Raw genomic sequence first — 20,369 nt, 5'->3', positions numbered from 1 at the left:
TGGAGAAAAGGGAACCCTCCTACACTGTTGGTGGGAATATAAATTGGTACAATCACTATAATGAACAGTATGGAGGTTCCTTAAAAAGCTAAAAATAGAACTACCATATGATCCAGCAATCCCATTCCTGGGCGTATATCCAGAGAAAAGCATACTTCGAAAATATACATGCACCCTAATGTTCATTGCAGCACTATTTACAATTGCCAGGACATGGAAGCAACCTAAATGTTGATCAACAGATGAATAGATAAAGAAGATGTGGTATATATATATTATGGAATACTACTCAGCAATAAAAAAGAATGAAATAATGCCATTTGCAGCAACATGGATGGACCTAGAGATGATCATACTAAACGAAATAAGTCAGAAAGAGAAAGACAAATACCATATGATATCACTTATATGTGGAATCTAAAAAAAATGATAGAAATTAACTTATTTACAAAACAGAAACAGACTCACAGTCATAGAAAACAAATTTATCATTACCGAAGTGGAAAGGAGGTGGGAGGGATAAATTAGGAGTCTGGGATTAGCAGATACAAACTAGTATATATGAAATAAACAGCAAGGACCTACTGCATACCACAGAGAACTATATTCAATATCCTGTAATAAACCATAATGGAAAAGAATATGAAAATGTATATATATACATATATATATATATATACACACACATTTATGTAGGTTTAATTGAATCACTTTATTGTACACCAGAAACTAACACTACATTGTACATCAACTATACTTCAGTAAAAAAAAAATTTAAAGTAAGATATCTTGATGGATGATGGATAGAGGGATGGATTTGTGGACAGATATGTGATAAAGAGATATAGTAAAACGTTAGTGGTGACTCCAGTGGTGGGTATACAGATGTTTATAATATAATTATTCCATCTTGGGTAAATGTTTGACCTTTTTTTATAATAAAATGTTGAGAAAAGACTCCACAGTGTTCTTCAGAAGAAAGGAGGAAAAAGCGGGCTAGATTGAGGATATTTATGACTCAGTCTTTCTGAGATCCTTGCTGATCCGCCTCCCTAAGGGACTTTGGATGAACTGACCTCCACTCCCGGTTCTTGTGTAAACTGGTAGCTTCTTGGCCATATCAGAAAGCATCTGCTTCTGGACCTCAGGTCTCTCTTCATTTTCATAGCGCTCCTTGTCGGTATAGGACAGGTGGAACTGGAAGGAGAAGTGAGAGGCAAGACTTTACTTTACAAAATTAATAGAAAAGACTAAAAACAACAATAACTATTTGGATGAAAATATTTGTTACCTATCCTTGAAGCTCAGGTACCAATTTGGCTTATAACTTTCTCTGGATAATTATCTCATTTATCTTATTTGGCTTTTATCTAAATACTCATAACTCTATGGGATAGGTAATATTGTTTTATAACTAAAGAAAATAAAACTTAGATTAAATACCTTGTCTATGGTTACACTCACTCAACTAATAAAAGCAGCAAAACTAAGCCCCAAACCCAGTTCACTTGACCCCAAGACTTATGCCATTTCTACTGCATTACACCATAATACGATATTGCATGTTGATATGTGATACCTTGCTGCCAGGACCCTGTTGATGATAAACTATGCTTGTTATTAAGTTGTGAGTATTTTTCATAGGTGACACTCTTGGAGAAGCTAGATGAGACTACTTGCAACATTGTCTTCACATTCTATAATAATTTTTCAAGTGAATAGAAATTTGGATATTCTCACTATTTAAGAAATTTTTAGTCTGGTATGGAGCTTGTTGCCATGTTTGTGCTACACTTTGCTAATCTGGCAAAAAAAAATGCCAACGATTTTCCAAAGTAATACAAACCTGTAAGTTTTCTTCTGTTTGGGCCAAAGGGTAGGCAGAGGTGAAAAAGAGAAAGATCTGTGATCACATTCTCTGGATTTAAACTTAATCTCTGCCATTTAATAGTTCAAAAATCACTTTGGAAAACCAGATACTCTCAACCTAAGTTTCTTTGTCTGTAAAACAGAGGAAATAATACTTACTTCACAAGACCGGTGTAACAGTGCTGGATAATAACAAGTAATTAAAGTCTCTTTTACAAGTCCAATTTCTTAAATCATTTAGAAATATTTGATACAGCCAATCTTTAAAATTTTAACTATTCTAGAGAGTGTGTAGCAGTATGTTATTGTGATTTTAATTTGCACTCCTTTGATTACTAATGACATTCAGCACCTTTTTGTGAGTTTATTGGCCATTTGGGTATCTTCCTGTGAAATGCCTATTCAAGTCTTTTGTCCATTAAAAATAATTGGGTTATGTGTCTTTTTTATTATTGATTTGTATTGTAATGATTTGAGAAGTAATTTATATATTTTGTATACTAGTCCTTTGTTGAATATTTTCTACCAGTCTGTGGCTTTCCTCTTTACTTTCTTTATGGTGCATTTTGAGGATCTGAAGATCTTGGTGGGAGTGTAGATTTATGCAACCACTTTGGAAAACTGTTTAGCATTATCTACATAAGCTAAATATGTGCCACCCTATGACTCAGCAATTCCATTCCCAGTTATATACCTAAGAGAACAATAAGTGTGTGTGTGTATATATATGTATGTGTGTTTGTGTGTATGCCAAAAGACAGGTACAAGATTGTTCATAGCAGCTTTATTCATAATAGAAAAAAATGGTAACAACACAAGTGTCCTTTAATTGGTGAATGGATAAATCAACTGTGATAAAAGAGAATAACAACAGTAAAAGGGAATGAATAACTGAAACATGCATCAACATGAATGAATCTGGAAAACATTACACTGAGTGAAAGGCTTACACAAAACAGTGCATACTATGATTCCCTTTGTGTGTGAGGCTCAAAAATAGGCAAAATTAATCTATGGTGATAGAAAGACTAGTGGTTACGCCTGATAGGAAGCTGGTTGGGAAAGGGTGTGAAAGAGATTCCTGAGGTGTTGGAAATGTTCAAAATCTTAACCTGGATGGTGATTATATGGGTGTATATATAGGTAAAAACATCATGAAATCATACTCTTTACAGCTTAGTTCTTGGAAAAGAGTATGTATTTATACATCAGTAAAATAGCAAAACAAATAAATTAATAAAATATTTAAGATAATTTAAATGTATCTGAATTTAAAATTGGAAATGTATAAAATCAAACACTCTATTTTAAGAACCATACCTGTGGTGCATTTTTATGGTACCATGTCATTCTAAAGTAGAGTGACTGCCTGCAGGTATGTGGAAATGTGTAGGGGAATTTTGGGCTATTACAATAAATATGGTGCACTATAGGCATTTAATGGGTGGAGGCCCAGGGAGCCAAGGATTCTGCGATGAACTGTATAGGCACACACAACTAAGAATTTTCAGAACCAAAAGTCTATAGGCTAATATTATAAAATGGTAACTAAATTTAATATAAAAGCAACTGTTTTTTTTGTTTGTTTTCTTAGAACAATTATACTAACCGAAAAGTATAAAGTTTTATTTTTAAACTTATTTTTAACCTTCTTATTGAAGTATAGTTGATTTAAAAGTATAAAGTTTTAAACAATTCTTTTTTAATGTTGATAATTAAAAGTAGCATCTTGGGGCAGCCCTTTAAGTTTGGGGATGGTCTTGGGAATATAACTTTCTTGTGGTATACTGCCCCAGCTTGAAAGGCAGAGGCAGTGTTGTTACTGCATGTATGTGATGAAACCTTGTAGTTATATAGCCAATAGGCTTTGGTTTGGAATAGGATGTCATGCCTGGATACCCTATTTCTGGCACTAACCAAGCATTTTTGAGGATTAGAATGCAATAAGCCAGTAAATGCACTTTGGGTGGGACAACTGGTGATAGACTGGGATGTATTTGGCATTAGATAAATTAATATCATGGCTATCAAATAGGCCCAAAAGATGTACCTTTTCTTTTTACCCATTAAAAATGATTAACATGTGGTCTTAAATGTTAGACATTTGCAGTGATTATCTAAATCCTGTCATCATGTCACCTAGTTTAGGCCAACAAAATTCCCAACCACTCAGCCTTTTTACTGGTCTACAAGCTTTATAAATAGTGTGACAAGGACAATTATTTTATTGAGCTAAAATTCACAGAACATAAAATTTCATTTTAAAATGTACATTTTATAGTGTATGAGTCAGTGGCATTTAGTACAGTCACAGTGTTTTGCAACCATCACCACTATCTAGTTCCAGAATATTTTTATCACTCCAAAAGGAAACCCTCTATACATTAAGTGGTGATTCCCTATTCCCTCCATTCCCATTCCCTGGCAACCACTAATCTACCTTCTGCTTCACTGGATTTTTCTTTCTGGATATTTCATATGAATGGAATCAAATAATATGTGGCCTTTGGTGTCTGCTGTATTTCAATTAGCATAATGTTTTCAAGGTTCATCCATGTTGTATCATGTATCAGTAATGTATTCCTTTTTAATGGCTGAATAATATTCCATTGTATGGACATACCACACTTGGTTTATACATTCCCCTGTTGATGGACATTTGGCTCCTTCCCATCTTTTGGTTACAGTGAATAGTGATCTGTGAATAACTGTGTATAACTATTTGTTTGAACAACTGTTTTCAATTCTTCTGAGTGTATACTTAGGAGTAGAATTGCTGGGTCACATGGTAATTCTATGTTTAACCTTATGAGGAAATGCAAAACTGTTTTCCACACCAGCCACACCATTAAAATTCCCAGTAGCAATGTATGAGGATTCAGAAGTCTCCATATTTACACTAACACTTGTTATTTTACATTTTTCTTTCTTTACTTTTCTTTCTTTCTTCCTTCCTTCTTTCCTTTTCTTTCTTCCTTTCTTCCTTTGTTTCTTTCTTTCTTTGTTTCTTTCTTTCTTTTTGTCTTTGTTTTGTTTTTATTACAATTATTTTATTACATTCATCTGAGGTTGTACATATTTGATTTCATGGAAAAAAATTCAAAGATGTGAAGAGACCCTCATTATTAGGGAAAGTCATGAACTGATCACAAGATGATATACCTCTAGATTGGTTCTACTCCAGTCTTATTTTCATATTCCTGCATAGCATTAAGATAGCCTTCCTTATTTAAAAAAATAAATTAAGACACTAGCACTTCAAGGAAGTGTGCCCAACTCCCACAGTTTCCCACCTCCCCAAAGTTAACATTTTCCTTGGTTTTTGCCTTTTTCTTATGGTTCATAATTCCTTACTTTTTGTATCAGTTATCTATGGTCACAATAATGTTTCATAACATACAACTTTGAAATCTAGAATAATAAGCATCAAGGTTCAAGGGTCTGTGTGCTGGCAATTTTGGCTGAATTGACTAAGCAGTTCTGCTTCCCAAACTCACTCACTGGTAATTGTCTAATTATTGACCCATCTTGGTTGGGATGACCCTGATGTCTCAATTCTGCTCCCATGTTTGTGTCCCATCAGGCTAGACTGGCATGTTGTCAAGGTGGTGATAGAAGGCAAGAGCAGAAATCCAAATGGAAACATGTAAGTGCTCTTTCAAGCATCTACTTATCTCACATCTACTAACAACCCATTGGATAAAGCAAGTTACATGGCTAGATGCACAGAGAGGGGGAGGACATCAGAGGTTATGGCAAAGTTCATGACTACAAGAAGGCATGAGAAATTGGAGCAATTGATGTGATCACTCTACCACACCTACAATCTTCTTTTTTTGCTTCTTGGGCAAAGGAAGACAGCTCATCTGATTAGGAATTTGGCTTGATTTAATACTGGAGGATCACTGACAAATTTTTTCCTTTATGTTAAAAAAATTTCCATTCAGTAAAATTTACCTTTATATGGTATATGATTCCATGATTTCTTTTATTGAAATGTATTTGGCATACAATATCATATTAGTTTCATGTGTACAACATAATGATTTGACATCTCTATGCATTTCAAAATGATCACTACAATATCCAGTTACAATATTGACTGTATTCCATATACTATACATTACATCCCCATAACTTATTCATTTTATAACTGGATGTTTATGCCTCTTGATCCCCATCACCCATTTGCGCCCCCTGCTCCTACCCCTTTTCCTCTGGCAACCTCCTCTGGGAATCTGTTCTCTGTATCTATGAGTCTGAGTTCAGTTTTGTTTTGTTTGTTTGTTTTGTATTCTAAATTTCACATATAAGTGAAATCATGTGGTATTTGTCTTTCTCTGACTTATTTTACTTAGCATAATACCCTCAAGGTCCAACCATGTTGTTGCAAATGACAATATTTCTTTCTTTTTAATGACTGAGTAGTATTCCATTGTATATATACCATATCTTCTTTATCCATTTATCCACTGATGGACACTTAAGTTGCTTCCGTATCTTGGCTATTGTAAATAATGCTGCAATGAACATAGGGGTGTATATATCTTTTCTAATTCATGTTTTTGTTTTCTTTGGATTGATACCCAAAAATGGAATTCCTGGATCATATGGTAGTTCTATTTTTAACTTTTTGAGGAAACTCTATACTGTTTTGCATACTGGTTGCAGCAATTTACATTCCCACCAACAGTGAATAAGGGTACCCCTTCCTCCACATCCTCATCAACTCTTGTTGTTTCTTGTCTTTTTTATAATAGTCATTCTAACTGGCATGAGGTGATATCTCACTGTGGTTTTGATTTGTATTTCCCTGATGATCAGTGATGTTGAGCATCTTTTCATGTGCCTGTTGGCCATCTGTACATCTTTGGAAAAATGCCTATTCAGATACCCTGCCCATTTTTAATCAGATTTGCTTTTTGTTATTGAATTGTATGAGTTCTTTATATATTTTGGATATCAACCATTATTGGGTATATAACTTGAACATATCTTCTTCCATTCAGTAGGTTGCCTTTTCGTTTTGTTGATAATTTCCTTTGTCGTGCAGAAACTTTTTAGTTTGATGTAGTCCCATTTGTTTATTTTTCCTCTTGTTGCCCTTGCCTTTGGAGTCAGATCCCTAAAAGCATTGCTAAGACCAATATCAAGTAGCTTACCAGCTATGTTTTCATCTCAGAGTTTCATGGTTTTAGGTCTAACATTCAAGTCTTTAATACATTTTGAGTTAATTTTAGTATTTAGTGTAAGATGTGGTTCAATTTCATTCTTTTGCATGTATCTGTTCAGTTAGTCATATTTTAGCCATCCAGTGTGAAATGTTGTCTCATTGAGGTCCTAATTTGCATTTCTCTACTATATATACATATACATATATATATACACACACACAAACCCTCAATATTACCTCACATCTTACACAAATTACCTCAAAATGAAGGATCTTCAAGATGGAGGAATAAGACGTGGAGACCACCTTCGTCTCCACAAATTCATCAAAAATACATCTACATGTGGAACAACTCCTACAGAACACCTACCGAACACTGGTAGAAGACCTCAGACTTCCCAAAAGGCAAGAAAATCCCCATGTACCTGGGTAGGGCAAAAGGAAAAAGAAAAAAACAGAGACAAAAGAATAGGGATGGGACCTGCACCTCTGGGAGGAAGCTGTGAAGGAGGAAAAGTTTCCACACACTAGGAAGCCCCCTCACTGGCAAGAACTGGGGAAACTTCAGAGCCCCAGAGGAGAGGGGAGCAACAGGGGTGCTGAGGGAAAGCAGAGAGAATCCTGCACAGAGGATCAGTGCCAACCAGCACTCACCAACCTGAGACACTTGTCTGCTCACGTGTTGGGTCAGGTGGGGACTGGGTGCTGAGGTACGGGCTTTGGAGGTCAGACACCAGGGAGAGGGCTGGGGCTGGCTGTGTGAAGACAGCTTGAGGGGGCTAGTATACCACAGCTAGCTGGGAGGGAGTCCAGGAAAAAGTCTGGACCTGTCAGAGAGGCAAGAGACCATTGTCATGGGGTCTGAGAGGAGAGGGGCAGGCCCACCATATGAGCTTCTTGCTCCGTGCACTCGCAGATGGCAGGGCACCACCTATGCGAGCTCCAGAGGTGGGCATGAGCCTGAGAGGTGGGTGCAACGGCTGCTGCCGCTGCCACCAAGGGTCCTGTGAGCAAACCCAGGTCGATGCCCACATCTTCCTGGGAGCCTGCGCAGCCCGCCACTGCTGAGGGTCCTGCGATCCAGGGCCAACATCCCCAGGAAAACGCGCGGTGCACCTAGGCTGTTACAACTTCATGCCTGCCTCTGCCTCTGCAAGCAGTCCCAGCACATCCCAATTGTGAAGGCCATATCTGTCCCTCTCGCTGAACTCAGAGAGCAAGTGAGCCGTAATTAGTCGTTGCTTTTACCCACTCTTGCCTGGGCAGGGAACAGACGCCTGAGGGTGGCCCACATGCAGAGGCAGGCCAAAGCCAAAGCTGAACCCCAGGCGCCATGTGACCAAAGAAGAGAAAGGGAAATCTCTCCAAGCAGCCACAGGAGTAGCGGAATAAACACCCACAATCAGCTTGGTAAACACTGCATCTGGGAATATCTGAAGAGACAAATGTTCCCACAATTGAGCATGTGGACTTTGGGGGCAACTGTGGACTTTGGAGGCAAGTACACACGGGCGTAAGGCCAGATCAGAGTCTGAACTGGTGCCACAGGGCCCACAGCAGGTCCAGAGACCTACCTAGAAGTATTGGAGGACTTCCTGTGTAGGCAGGTACTGGCAATGGTTCACTGTGGGGGCAAGGACACAGAAAGCTGAGGCCACAGAAAAATATTATTATTATTATTACTTTTTAAAGTTTTGTTGATTTTTATTATTCTTTTAATTTTTATTTACTTTTTATTTTCTCTTTTATGCTTTTATTTTTAATTTTACTTTTTCCTATTTCTACTGTATTTTTTCATTATATTGTAGTTTTTACTTGGTTTGGTTTTTCTTTGTTTTTCATTGTTTTTCTCTTATTTTACACTACATTTTATATTTTTCTATGTTTACTTCTTAGTTCTTTTGTACATTTTTTCTTTTGTTTTCATCTTTCTTTTGTTTTTAGTTTTGTTTTGATCATTTTTGTGTGTTTTATGCTTTCTTTGCCTTCTTTTAATTTGCTTTCTGTGTTTGATTTGATTTTTTTGTTTGTTTTTGTTAGTTTAGTTCTTAGTGTTTGTTTTCATTTAGGGTTTGTTTATTGGTTTGGTTGCTCTCTCCCTTTTTGTTTTCTCTTTTTATTTTTCTTTTTGTGAGTGTATGTGTGTGTGTGTTTCTTCATGTGATTTTGTCTGTTTAGTTTTGCTTTTACTATTTGTCTTGGGGTTTTGTCTGTTTGTTTTCTTTTTGTCCATGCTGTTTGGCTTGCAGGGTCTTAGTGCTCTGGCCAGGGGTTGGGTCAGAGCCTTCAAGGTGGGAGAGCTGAGTCCAGGATGTTGGACCACCAGAGAACTCCCGGCCCCATGGAATATTAATTGGTGAGGGTTCTCCCAGAGGTCTCCATCTCAACACTAAGACCTGGCTCCACACAATGGCCAGCAAGCTCCAATGCTGGATGCCTCATGCCAAACAACTAGCTAGACAGGAAAACACGCCCACCCATTAGCAGACATGATGCCTAAAGTGATATGAAGCTCACAGACACCCCAAACACACCAACGGATGTGGCCCAGCCCACAAGAGGGACAAGATCCAGCCACACCCACCAGACACATGCACCAGTCCCCCCCACCAGGAAGCCTACACAAGCCACTGGACCAACCTCACCCACTGGGGACAGACACCAGAAGTAAGAGGAGCTAGGACCCTGCATCCTGCAGCAAGGAGACCCCAAACACACTAATTTAAACAAAATGTGAAGACAGAGAAATATGCAGCAGATGAAGGAGCAAGGTAAAAACCCACATGACCAAACAAATGAAGAGGAAATAGGCAGTCTACTTGAAAAAGAATTCAGAGTAATCACAGTAAAGATGATCCAAAATCTTGGAAATAGAATAGAGAAAATACAAGAAACGTTTAACTGCACCTGGTGGTGCAGTGGTTGAGAGTCCGTCTGCTGATGCAGGGGACAGGGGTTCGTGCCCCAGTCCAGGAGGATCCCACATGCCATGGAGTGGCTGGGCCCGTGAGCCATGGCTGCAGAGCCTGTGTGTCCAGAGCCTGTGCTCCACAATGGGAGAGGCCACAACACTGAGAGGCCCGCGTATGGCAAAAAAAAAAAAAAAAGAAAAAAAGAAAAAAAAGAACCATTTAACAAGGACCTAGAAGAACTAAACAGCAAACAAACAGTAATAAACAACAAAATAACTGAAACTGAAAATACTCTATAAGGAATCAAGAGCAGAATAACTGAGGTAGAAGAATGGATAAGTGAGCTGGAAAATAGAATGGTGGAAATATGTGCCGTGGAGCAGAATAAAGAAAAAAGAAGGAAAATAATTAAGGAAAGTCTCAGAGATTTCTGGGCCAACATTAAACACACCAACATTCGAATTATAGGGGTCCCAGAATAAGAAGAGAAAGAGAAAGGGTCTGAGAAAATATTTGAAGGGATTATAGTCAAAAAGTTCCCCAACATGGGAAAGGAAATAGCCACCCAAGTCCAGGAAATGCAGAGAGTCCCAAAGAGGATAAATCCTAGGAGAAACAAACCAAGACACATATTAATCAAAATAACAAAAATTAAATTCAAAGAAAAAATATTAAAATCACCAAGGGAAAAGCAACAAATAACATACAAGGGAATCCCCATAAGGTTCTCAGCTGAGTTCTCAGCAGAAACTCTGCAGGCCAGAAGGGAGTGGCATGATATATTTAAAGTGATGAAAGGGAAAAACCTACAAGCAAGATTAGTCTACCTTGGAAGATCTCATTCAGATTGACAGAGAAATCAAAGGCTTTTCAGACAAGCAAAAGCTAAGAGAATTCAGCACCACAAAACCAGCTTTACAACAAATGCTAAACGAACTTATCTAAGACGGAAACACAAGAGAAGAAAAGGACCTACAAAAACAAACATGAAACTATTAAGAAAATGGTAATAGGAACACACATATGTGAATGGATTAAATGCTCTAACCAAAAGACACAGACTGGCTGAATGCATACAAAAACAAGACCCATATTTATGCTGTCTACAAGAGACCCACTTCAGACTTAGGGACACATACAGACAGAAAGTGAGGGGATGGAAAAAGATATTCCATGCAAATGGAAATCAAAAGAAAGCTGGAGTAGCAATTCTCATATCAGGCAAAATAGACTTTAAAATAAAGACTATTACAAGAGACAAAGAAGGACACTACATAATGATCAAGGGATCAATCCAAGAAGATATAACAATTGTAAATATTTATGCACCTATATAGGAGCACCTCAATACATAAGGCAAATGCTAACAGCCATAAAAGGGGAAATCAACAGTAACACAATAACAGTAGAGGACTTTAACACCCCACTTTCACCAATGGATAGATCATCCAAAATGAAAAAAAAAAAGGAAACAGAAGCTTTAAATGACACAATAGACCGAATATATTTAATTAATATTAGGAGGACATTCCATCTGAAAACAGCAGATTACACTTTGTTCTCAAGTGCTCATTGAACATTCTGCAGGATACATCATATCTTGGGTCACAAATCAAGCCTTGGTAAAGTTAAGAATATTGAAATTGTACCAAGTATCTTCTGCGACCACAACGCTATGAAATTAGAAATCAATTAAGGAAAGGAACTGCAAAAAACACCAACATATGGAGGCTAAACAATATGCTAATAAATAACCAAGAGATCACTGAAGAAATCAGAGAGGAAATCAAAAAATACCTAGAGACAAATGACAATGAAAACATGATGACCCTAAACCTATGGGATGCAGCCAAAGCAGTTCTCAGAGGAAAATTTATTGGAAGACAATCTTACCTCAAGAAACAAGAAAAATCTGAAATAAACAATCTAACCTTACACTTAAAGGAACTAGAGTAAGAGCAAAAAAAAAAAAAAAAAGAAAAAAACCCAAAGTTAGTAGAAGGAAAGAAATCAGAAAGATTAGAGCAGAAATAAATGAAATAGAAACAAAACAATAGCAAAGATTAATAAAAACTAAAAGCTGGTTGTTTGAGAAGATAAACAAAATTGATAAACCTTTAACCAGATGCATCAAGAAAAAGAGGGAGAGGACACAAATCAAAAAAAATTAGAAATGAAAAAGGAGAAGTTACAACAGACACCGCAGAAATGCAAAACATCATAAGAGACTACTACAAGTAACTATATGCCAATGAAATGGACAACCTGGAAGAAATTGACAAATTATTAGAAAAGTATTACCTTCCAAGACTGAACCAAGAAGAAATAGAAAATATGAACAGACCAATCACAAGTAAAGAAATTGAAAATGTGATTAAAGGTCTTCCAACAAACTGAAGTACAGGACCAGACAGCTTCCCAGGTAAATACTATCAAACATTTAGAGAAGAGCTAATACCCATCCTCTGAAACTCTTTCAAAAAATTGCAGAGGATGGAAAACTCCCAAACTCATTCTACGAGTCCACCATCACCCTGATTCCAAAACTAGACAAAGATATTACAAAAAAGAGAAAATTACAGACCAATATCCCTTATGAATATAGATGCAAAAATCTTCAACAAAATACTAACAACAGAGCCCAATAACACATCAAAAGGATCACACACCATGATCAAGTGGGATTTATCCCAGGGATGCAAGGATATATGCATTCTTTAATATATGCAAATCAGTCAATGTGGTACACCCTATTAACAAATTGAAGAACAAAAACCGTATGATCATCTCAATAGATGCAGAAAAAGCTTTTGACAAAATTCAACACCCATTTATGATAAAAACTCTTGAGAAAGTTTGCATAGAGGGAGTCTACCTCAACATAATAAAAGCCATATACAACAGACCAGAGCAAACACCATTCTCAATGGTGAAAATCTGAAAGCATTTCCTCTAAAATCAGGAACAAGACAAAGATGTCCACTCTCACCAATATTATTCAACATAGTTTTGGAAGTCCTAGCCACGGAAATCAGAGAAGAAAAAGAAATAAAAAGAATACAAGTTAGAAAAGAAGAAGTAAAACTGTCACTGTTTGCAGATGATATGATACTATACATAGAAAATCCTAAAGATGCCACCAGAAAACTACTAGAGCTAATCAATGAATTTGGTAAAGTTGCAGGATATAAAATTAATGCACAGAAATCTCCTGAATTCCTATACACTAACAATGAAAGATGAGAAAGAGAAATTTAGGAAACAATCTCATTCACCATTGCAATAAAAAGAATAAAATACCTCGGAATAAACCTGCCTAAGGAGGTAAAAGACCTGTATGCAGAAAACTATAAGACACTGATGAAAGAAATCAAAGATGATACCAACAGTTAGAGAGACATACCATATTCTTGAATTGGAAGAATCAATATTGCAAAAATAGCTAAACTGCCCAAAGCAATCTACAGATTCAATGCAATCCCTATCAAATTACCAATGGAATTTTCCACAGAAATAGAACAAAAAAATCTTAAAATTTGTATGGAGATACAAAAGACCCCAAATAACCAAAGCAATCTTGAGACAAAAAAAAAAAAAAAAAAAAGGAACTGGAGGAATCAGGCTCCGTGACTTCAGACTATACTACAAAGCTACAGTAATGAAGACAGAATGGCACTGGCAAAAAAACTGAAATATAGATCAATGGAACAGGATAGAAAGCCTAGAGATAAACCCATGCACATATGGTCACCTTATCTTTGATAAAGAAAGTAAGAATATACAATGTAGAAAAGACAGCCTCTTCAATAAGTGGTGCTGGGAAAAATGGACAGCTACATGTAAAGGAATGAAATTATAACACACCCTAACACTACACACAAAAATAAACTCAAAATGGATGAAAGACCTAAATGTATGACTAGACACTATAAAACTCCTGGAGGAAAACATAGGCAGAACACTCTTTAACATAATCACAGCAAGATCTTTTTTGACCCACCTCCTAGAGTAATGGAAATAAAAACAAAAATTAAAAAATGGGACCTAATGAGACTTATTAAAAGCTTTTGCACACCAAAGGAAACCACAAGGAAGATGAAAAGACAACCCTCAGAATGATAGAAAATATTGCAAACGAATAATGGACAAAGGTTTAATCTCCTAAATATATAAACAGCTCATGCAGCTGAATAGCAAAAAAATAAACAACCCAATCAAAAATGGGTGGAAGACCTAAATAGACATTTATCCAAAGAAGACATACAGATGGCCAAGAGGCACATGAAAAGCTACTCAACCTCACTAATTATTAGAGAAATTCAAATCAAAACTACAATGAGGCATCACCTCACACCGCTTAGAATGGGCATCATCAGAAAATTTATAAACACTGAATGCTGCAGAGGCTGTGCAGAAAAGGGAACCCTCTTACACTGTTGGTGGGAATGTAAATTGATACCACTATGGAGAACAGTATGGAGGTTCCTTTAAAAACTAAAAATAGAGCTACCATATAACCCAGCAATCCCACTCCTGGGCTTAAACCCAGATAAAACCATAATTCAAAAAGACACATGCACCCCAGTGTTCATTGCAGCAATATTTACAATAGCCAGTCATGGAAGCAACCTAAATGCCCATCGACAGAAAAATGGGTAAAGAAGAAGTGGTACATATATACAATGGAATATTACTCAGCCATAAAGAGGAACGAAATTGGGTCATTTGTAGAGATGTGGATGGACCTAGAGACTGTCATACAGAGTGAAATAAGTCAGAAAGAGTAAACAAATATCGTATATTAATGTATACCAGTGGAATCTAGAAACATAGTATAGATGAACTGGTTTGCAAGGCAGAAATAGAGACACAGATGTAGTGAACAAATGTATGGACACCAAGGGGGGAAAGGGTGTGTGGGATGAATTGGGAATGATATATATACACTAATGTGTGTAAAATAGATAACTAATGAGAACCTGCTGTATAGCAGAGGGAATTCCACTTTTCTGTACAGTAGAAACTAACACAACATTGTAAAACAGCTATACCCCAATTTAAAAAAATTACCTCAAAGTGGATCACATGGCTAAATGTAAATTGTAATTTTATTTTTCATTGTATCAGTATACAAGTTATTGTTTTATTTTTATAAAAGTAATGCAAGTTCATTGTAGGATATATGGACATTACAGAAAAACATTAAGAAAAAAATCCTTCTAATTTTTTTTTTTTTTTTTTTTTTGCGGTATGCGGGCCTCTCACTGCTCTGTCTTCTCCCTCCGCGGAGCACAGGCTCCGAATGCACAGGCCCAGTGGCCACAGCTCACGGGCCCAGCCACTCCGTGGCATGTGGGATCCTCCCGGACTGGGGCATGAACCCGTGTCCCCTGCATCGGCAGGCGGACTCTCAACCACTGCACCACCAGGGAAGCCCTTTCTAATCTTATTCATAAAGAGCCAGTACTATTTTGGTGTACAGTCTTTCCTTTCATTTGTATATACAATCATTCCTTTAATTTTCCATACTACTTTTTCACCTAATATTTTTTTCTTCCAGTTTTATTGAAGTATAATTGACATACAGAACAGTATAATTTTAAGGTGTACAGCATAATGATTTGAATTATATACATAAGGAAATGATTACCACAATAAGTTTAGTGGAGATCCATCATCTCATATAGATACAAAATAAAATTATTTGCCCATTTTAAATTTGGTTGTTTGTCTTTTTGTTGTTGAATTGTAAGAATCTTTTATGTATTCTGGATACTTGACACTTATCAGATATATAATTTGCAAATATTTTCCCCCTTCTTTGAGTGGTCTTCTCAATTTTTTGATAGTGTTGTTTGATGCACAGAAGTTTTAAATATTGATAAAGTCTGATTTATATGTTTTTCTTTGGTTTCTTGTTTTTAATGTCTTATCTAATAATCCATTACCAAATTCAGGGTCATTAAGATTTACCCCTAGATTTTCTTTTAAGAGTTTAAGAGGTTTAAGTTTTACATTTTGGTGTTTGATCCATTTTTTTATTGTGATAAAATATACACAACATATAGTTCAGCCATTTAAACTATTTTTAAATGTATAGCTCAGTGGCATTAAGTACATTCACATTGTTGTGCAACCATCACCACCATCCATCCTAAATCCTTTTTTCATCTTTCCAAACTGAAATTCTATACTCATTAAACAACTCCCTATACCTGTTCCCTCCAGCTCCAGGCAGACACCATTTTACTTTCTGTCTCTGTTAATTTGATCACTCTAAGTACCTTATGTAAGTAGAATCATACAGTATTTGCCTTTTTGTGAGTGGCTTATTTCACTTATCATAAAGTCCTCAAAGTTCATCCACGTGGTGGCATGTGTCAGTATCCTTCCTTTTGAAGGCTGAATAATATTCCATTGTTTGTATATATTACATTTTGTTTATCCATTCATCTGTCAGTGGACAGTTGGCTTGCATCCACTTTTTGGCTATTGTGAATAATGCTGCTGTGAACAAATACTGCCTTGAGACCCTGCTTCCAATTCTTTTGGGTACATAACAAGAAGTGGAATTACTGGATCATATGGTAGCTCTATTTTTAATTATTTGAGGAGATACCATACTATTTTCCATAGTTGCTGCACCATTTTATGCTCCCATCAACATCTCACGAGTGTTCCAGTTTCTCCACATTCTCGCCAACACTTGCCATTTTCTGCTTTTTTTAAAAAAAAATAGTATCCCTCCTAATGGATGTGAAGTGGTATTTAATTGTGGTTTTGATATGCATTTCCCTAATGTTTAATGATGCTGAGCATCTTCTCATGTGTTTGTTGGTCATTTGGAAAAATGTCTACTCAAGTCCTTTGCCCATTTAGAAATCAGATTGGTTTTTTTTTCTGTTGTTGTATAGTTGTAAGAGTTCTTTTATATTCTGGATATTAACCCCTTATCAGATATATGATTTGTAAAATTTTTTTCCCATTCCATAGGTTTCCTTTTCAGTCAGTCTGTTGTGTTTTGATGCCTAGAACTTTAAATGTATTCATGTCATCCAATTTATTTTTACTTTAGTTTACTCTGTTTTTGGTGTCATATCCAAGAAATTATTGCCACATCAATGTCATAAAATGTATTCCCTAGTTTTTCTTCTAAGTGTTTTCTAGTTTTAAAAACTATAGGTTTAGAGGGCTTCCCTGGTGGTGCAGTGGTTGGGAGTCCGCCTGCCAATGCAGGGGACACGGGTTCCTGCCCCGGTTCGGGAGGATCCCACATGCCGTGGAGTGGCTGGGCCCGTGAGCCATGGCCACTGAGCCTGCGTGTCCAGAGCCTGTGCTCCACAATGGGAGAGGCTACAACAGTGAGAGGCTGCATACAGCAAAAAAAAAAAAAAAAAAAAAAAAAAAAAAAGATAATTGGGCTTCCCTGTTGGCACAGTGGTTGAGAGTCTGCCTGCCGATACAGGGGACACGGGTTCATGCCCTGGTCTGGGAAGATCCCACATGCCGCAGAGCGGCTAGGTCACTGAGCCACAACAGTGAGAGGCCTGCGTACTGCAAAACAAAACAAAACAAACAAAACAAACAAACAAAAAAAACTATAGGTTTACGTTTAGGTCTTTAATCCATTTGAGTTGATTTTTGTACATGGTATAAGGTAAGGGTCCAACTTCATTATTTTGCATGTGTGTATCTAGTTTTCCCAACACCATTTGTTGAAAAGACCCTCCTTTCCCCTTGAATGGTCTTGGTACACTTTTCAAAAATCATCTGACCATATATGTGAGGGTTTATTTTGGCCTCTTTATTCTATTCAATTAGTCTCTGTCTGTACCACACTGTTTTGATTACTGTAGCTTTGTAGTAAGTTTAGAAATGAGGAAATGTGAGACCTCCAACTTTGTTTTTTTTCAAGATTGTTTTGGCTATTTGGAGTCTCTTGAGATTCCATATGAATTTTAGGATGGAATTTTCTATTTACGCAAAAAGTGTCATTGGGATTTTGATAGAGATTGCGCTAAATCTGTAGACTAATTGGGGTAGTAATGATATCCCTAACAATATTAACTCTTCCAATTAATGAACACGGGATGTCTTTCCATTTATTTGTATCTAACTTCATTCAGCAACATATTTTAAGTTTTCAGTACACAAGATTTTCACCTCTTTGGTTAAGTTTATTCCTAAGTATTTCATTCTTTTCCATGCTTTGTAAAGATAGCTGTTTTCTTAATTTTTCTGATTGCTCATTCCTAGTGTATAGAAATGCAACTGATTACTGTCTGTAGATGTGTTAATTTGGCATCCTGCAATTTTGCTGAAATCATTTATTAGTTCTAACAGGATTTTTGGTGGAACCTTTAGGGTTGGATATAAGTAAGATCATGTTATCTGTGAACAGAGATAATTTTATGTCTTCCTGTCCAATTTGGATGCCTTTTATTTACTTATTTTTCTTGCCTACATGCACTGAGTAGAAAAAGTGTTTCTCTGTCTTCTTCTCTCTTTTTTTTTTTTGGAATAATTTGAGAAAGATTGGTGCTAATTCTTCTTTAAATGTTTGATAGAATTTACTTGTGAAACTATCTGGTCCTGGGCTTTTATTTCTTGATAGGTTTTGGATTAATACAATCTTATTACTTACTATAGGTATATTCAATTTTTAAAATTTCTTCTTGATTCAGTTTTACTAGTTAGTGTGTTTCTAGGAATTTGCCCATTTCATCTCAGTTATCTAATTTGTTGGCACACAATTATTCATGGTATTTTCTTGTAATCCTTTCTGTTTCTGTAAGGTCTATAGTAATGTCCTACTTTCATTTCTGATATTAGTAATTTGTGTCCTCTCTGTCTCCCTCTCTCTCTCTGTTGGTCAGTGTAGCTATAGGTTTGTCAATTTTGTAGATCTTTTCAAAGCCTCACTTTTGTTTTCTTAATTATCCCTATTGTCTTCTATTCCTTATTTAGTTTACCTCTGCTCTAATCCTTATTATTTACCTCTGCTATCTTTGGGGTCAGATTGCTCTTGATTTTCTGTTTCTTTAAGGTGTAAAGAATACTGAATTAATATATTACTCCTTTTTATACTGTAGGTGTTTATAGCTATAAATTTCCCCCGAGCACTGTTTTCTTGCATCCCATATTTGGAATGCCATTTTTCAATTTCATTCATTCACAGTATTTTCTAATTTCCTTTGTGGATTCTTATTTAATTCATTAGTTCTTTAAGAGTGTGTTGTTCAATTCCACACATTCGTGAATTTATAATTTCCCTTTGGTTATTGATTTCTAGTTTCATTCCATTGAAGTCAGAGAAGAGTCTTTGTGTGGTTTCAATCTTTTACATTTATTAAGACTTCTTTTGCCACCAAACATATGGTCTATACTGGAGAATGTTCCATGTGCATATGAGAAGAATGTGTATTCTTCTATTTTGAGGTGGAGTACTCCATACATGTGTGTTACATCTAATTGGTTTTTAGTGTTGTTAAATCCTGACTTCCCTTATTGATATTCTCTCTAGGTGTTCTATCCATTATTGAAAATATGGTATTGAAATCTCCAATTATTATTGTAGAGCTGTATATTTTTTCCTTCAGTTCTGTCATTTTCCCCCCTATATTTTGGAGCTCTCTTGTTAGGTACATATATGTTTATAACTGTTACACAATTCTGCTGTTACGATGAGTCTGACTTTTTTTAAACATTCCATATATAAGTGAGATCATGCAGTATTTATCTTTCTGTGTCTGGTTTATTTCACTTAGCATAATGTCCTCCAGGTACATCATGGTGTTACAAATGGCAGGATTTCTTTATTTTTAAAAGCTGAATAATATTCTATTATATGCATATACCATATTTCTTTATCCATCTGTTTGTGAATAAATAGGTTATCTCCATATATTTATGACTGTGAATGCTGCAGTGAATATAGGAATGCAGGTATCTCTTTGAGATACAGATTTCATTTCCTTTGGATATATACCCAGAAGTGGGATTGCTGGATGATACTGTAGTTCTATTACTAATTTTTGAGGAACCACTGTACTGTTTTCCATAATGGCTATACCAATTTACATTCCCACAAACAGTGTACGAAGGTTCCCTTTCTCCACATCCTCACCAACACTTGTTACGTTTTGACTTTTTCATGATAGCCATCTGCCAGCTGTGAGGTGACACCTCATGTAGGTTTGGTTTGCATTTCCCTGACGATTAGTCAGCTTGAGCACCTTTTAATATACTTGTTGGCCATGTGTATGACTTCTTTTGAAAAATATCTATTCAGGTCCTTTGCCCATTTTTAAATGGGTATATTTGGCTTTTTGCTATTGAGTTGTAAGAGTTCCACATATATTTTAGATAATAACCCGTTTTCAGATATATGGTAATCAAATATTTTCTCCTATTCC

General features: G+C 36.2%; 1 protein-coding gene across 1 annotated transcript in view; it reads right to left on the bottom strand.

Moving 5' to 3' along the window:
• The window catches only part of ZDHHC15 (zinc finger DHHC-type palmitoyltransferase 15), a 131,425-nt gene that overhangs the window by 67,648 nt on the left and 43,408 nt on the right, over nt 1-20,369 (bottom strand). The window contains exon 4 of the mRNA XM_060087758.1: nt 1,077-1,197. Within this exon, the coding sequence (XP_059943741.1) occupies nt 1,077-1,197 (121 nt within the window). The remainder of the gene's footprint in view (nt 1-1,076; nt 1,198-20,369) is intronic.

The sequence above is a fragment of the Mesoplodon densirostris genome, chromosome X (genome assembly GCF_025265405.1).
Source record: "Mesoplodon densirostris isolate mMesDen1 chromosome X, mMesDen1 primary haplotype, whole genome shotgun sequence".
NCBI classification, from domain to species: Eukaryota; Metazoa; Chordata; class Mammalia; order Artiodactyla; family Ziphiidae; genus Mesoplodon; species Mesoplodon densirostris.
Note: the sequence above shows the minus strand (reverse complement) of the source record. Positions and strands in the feature narration are given on the sequence as shown.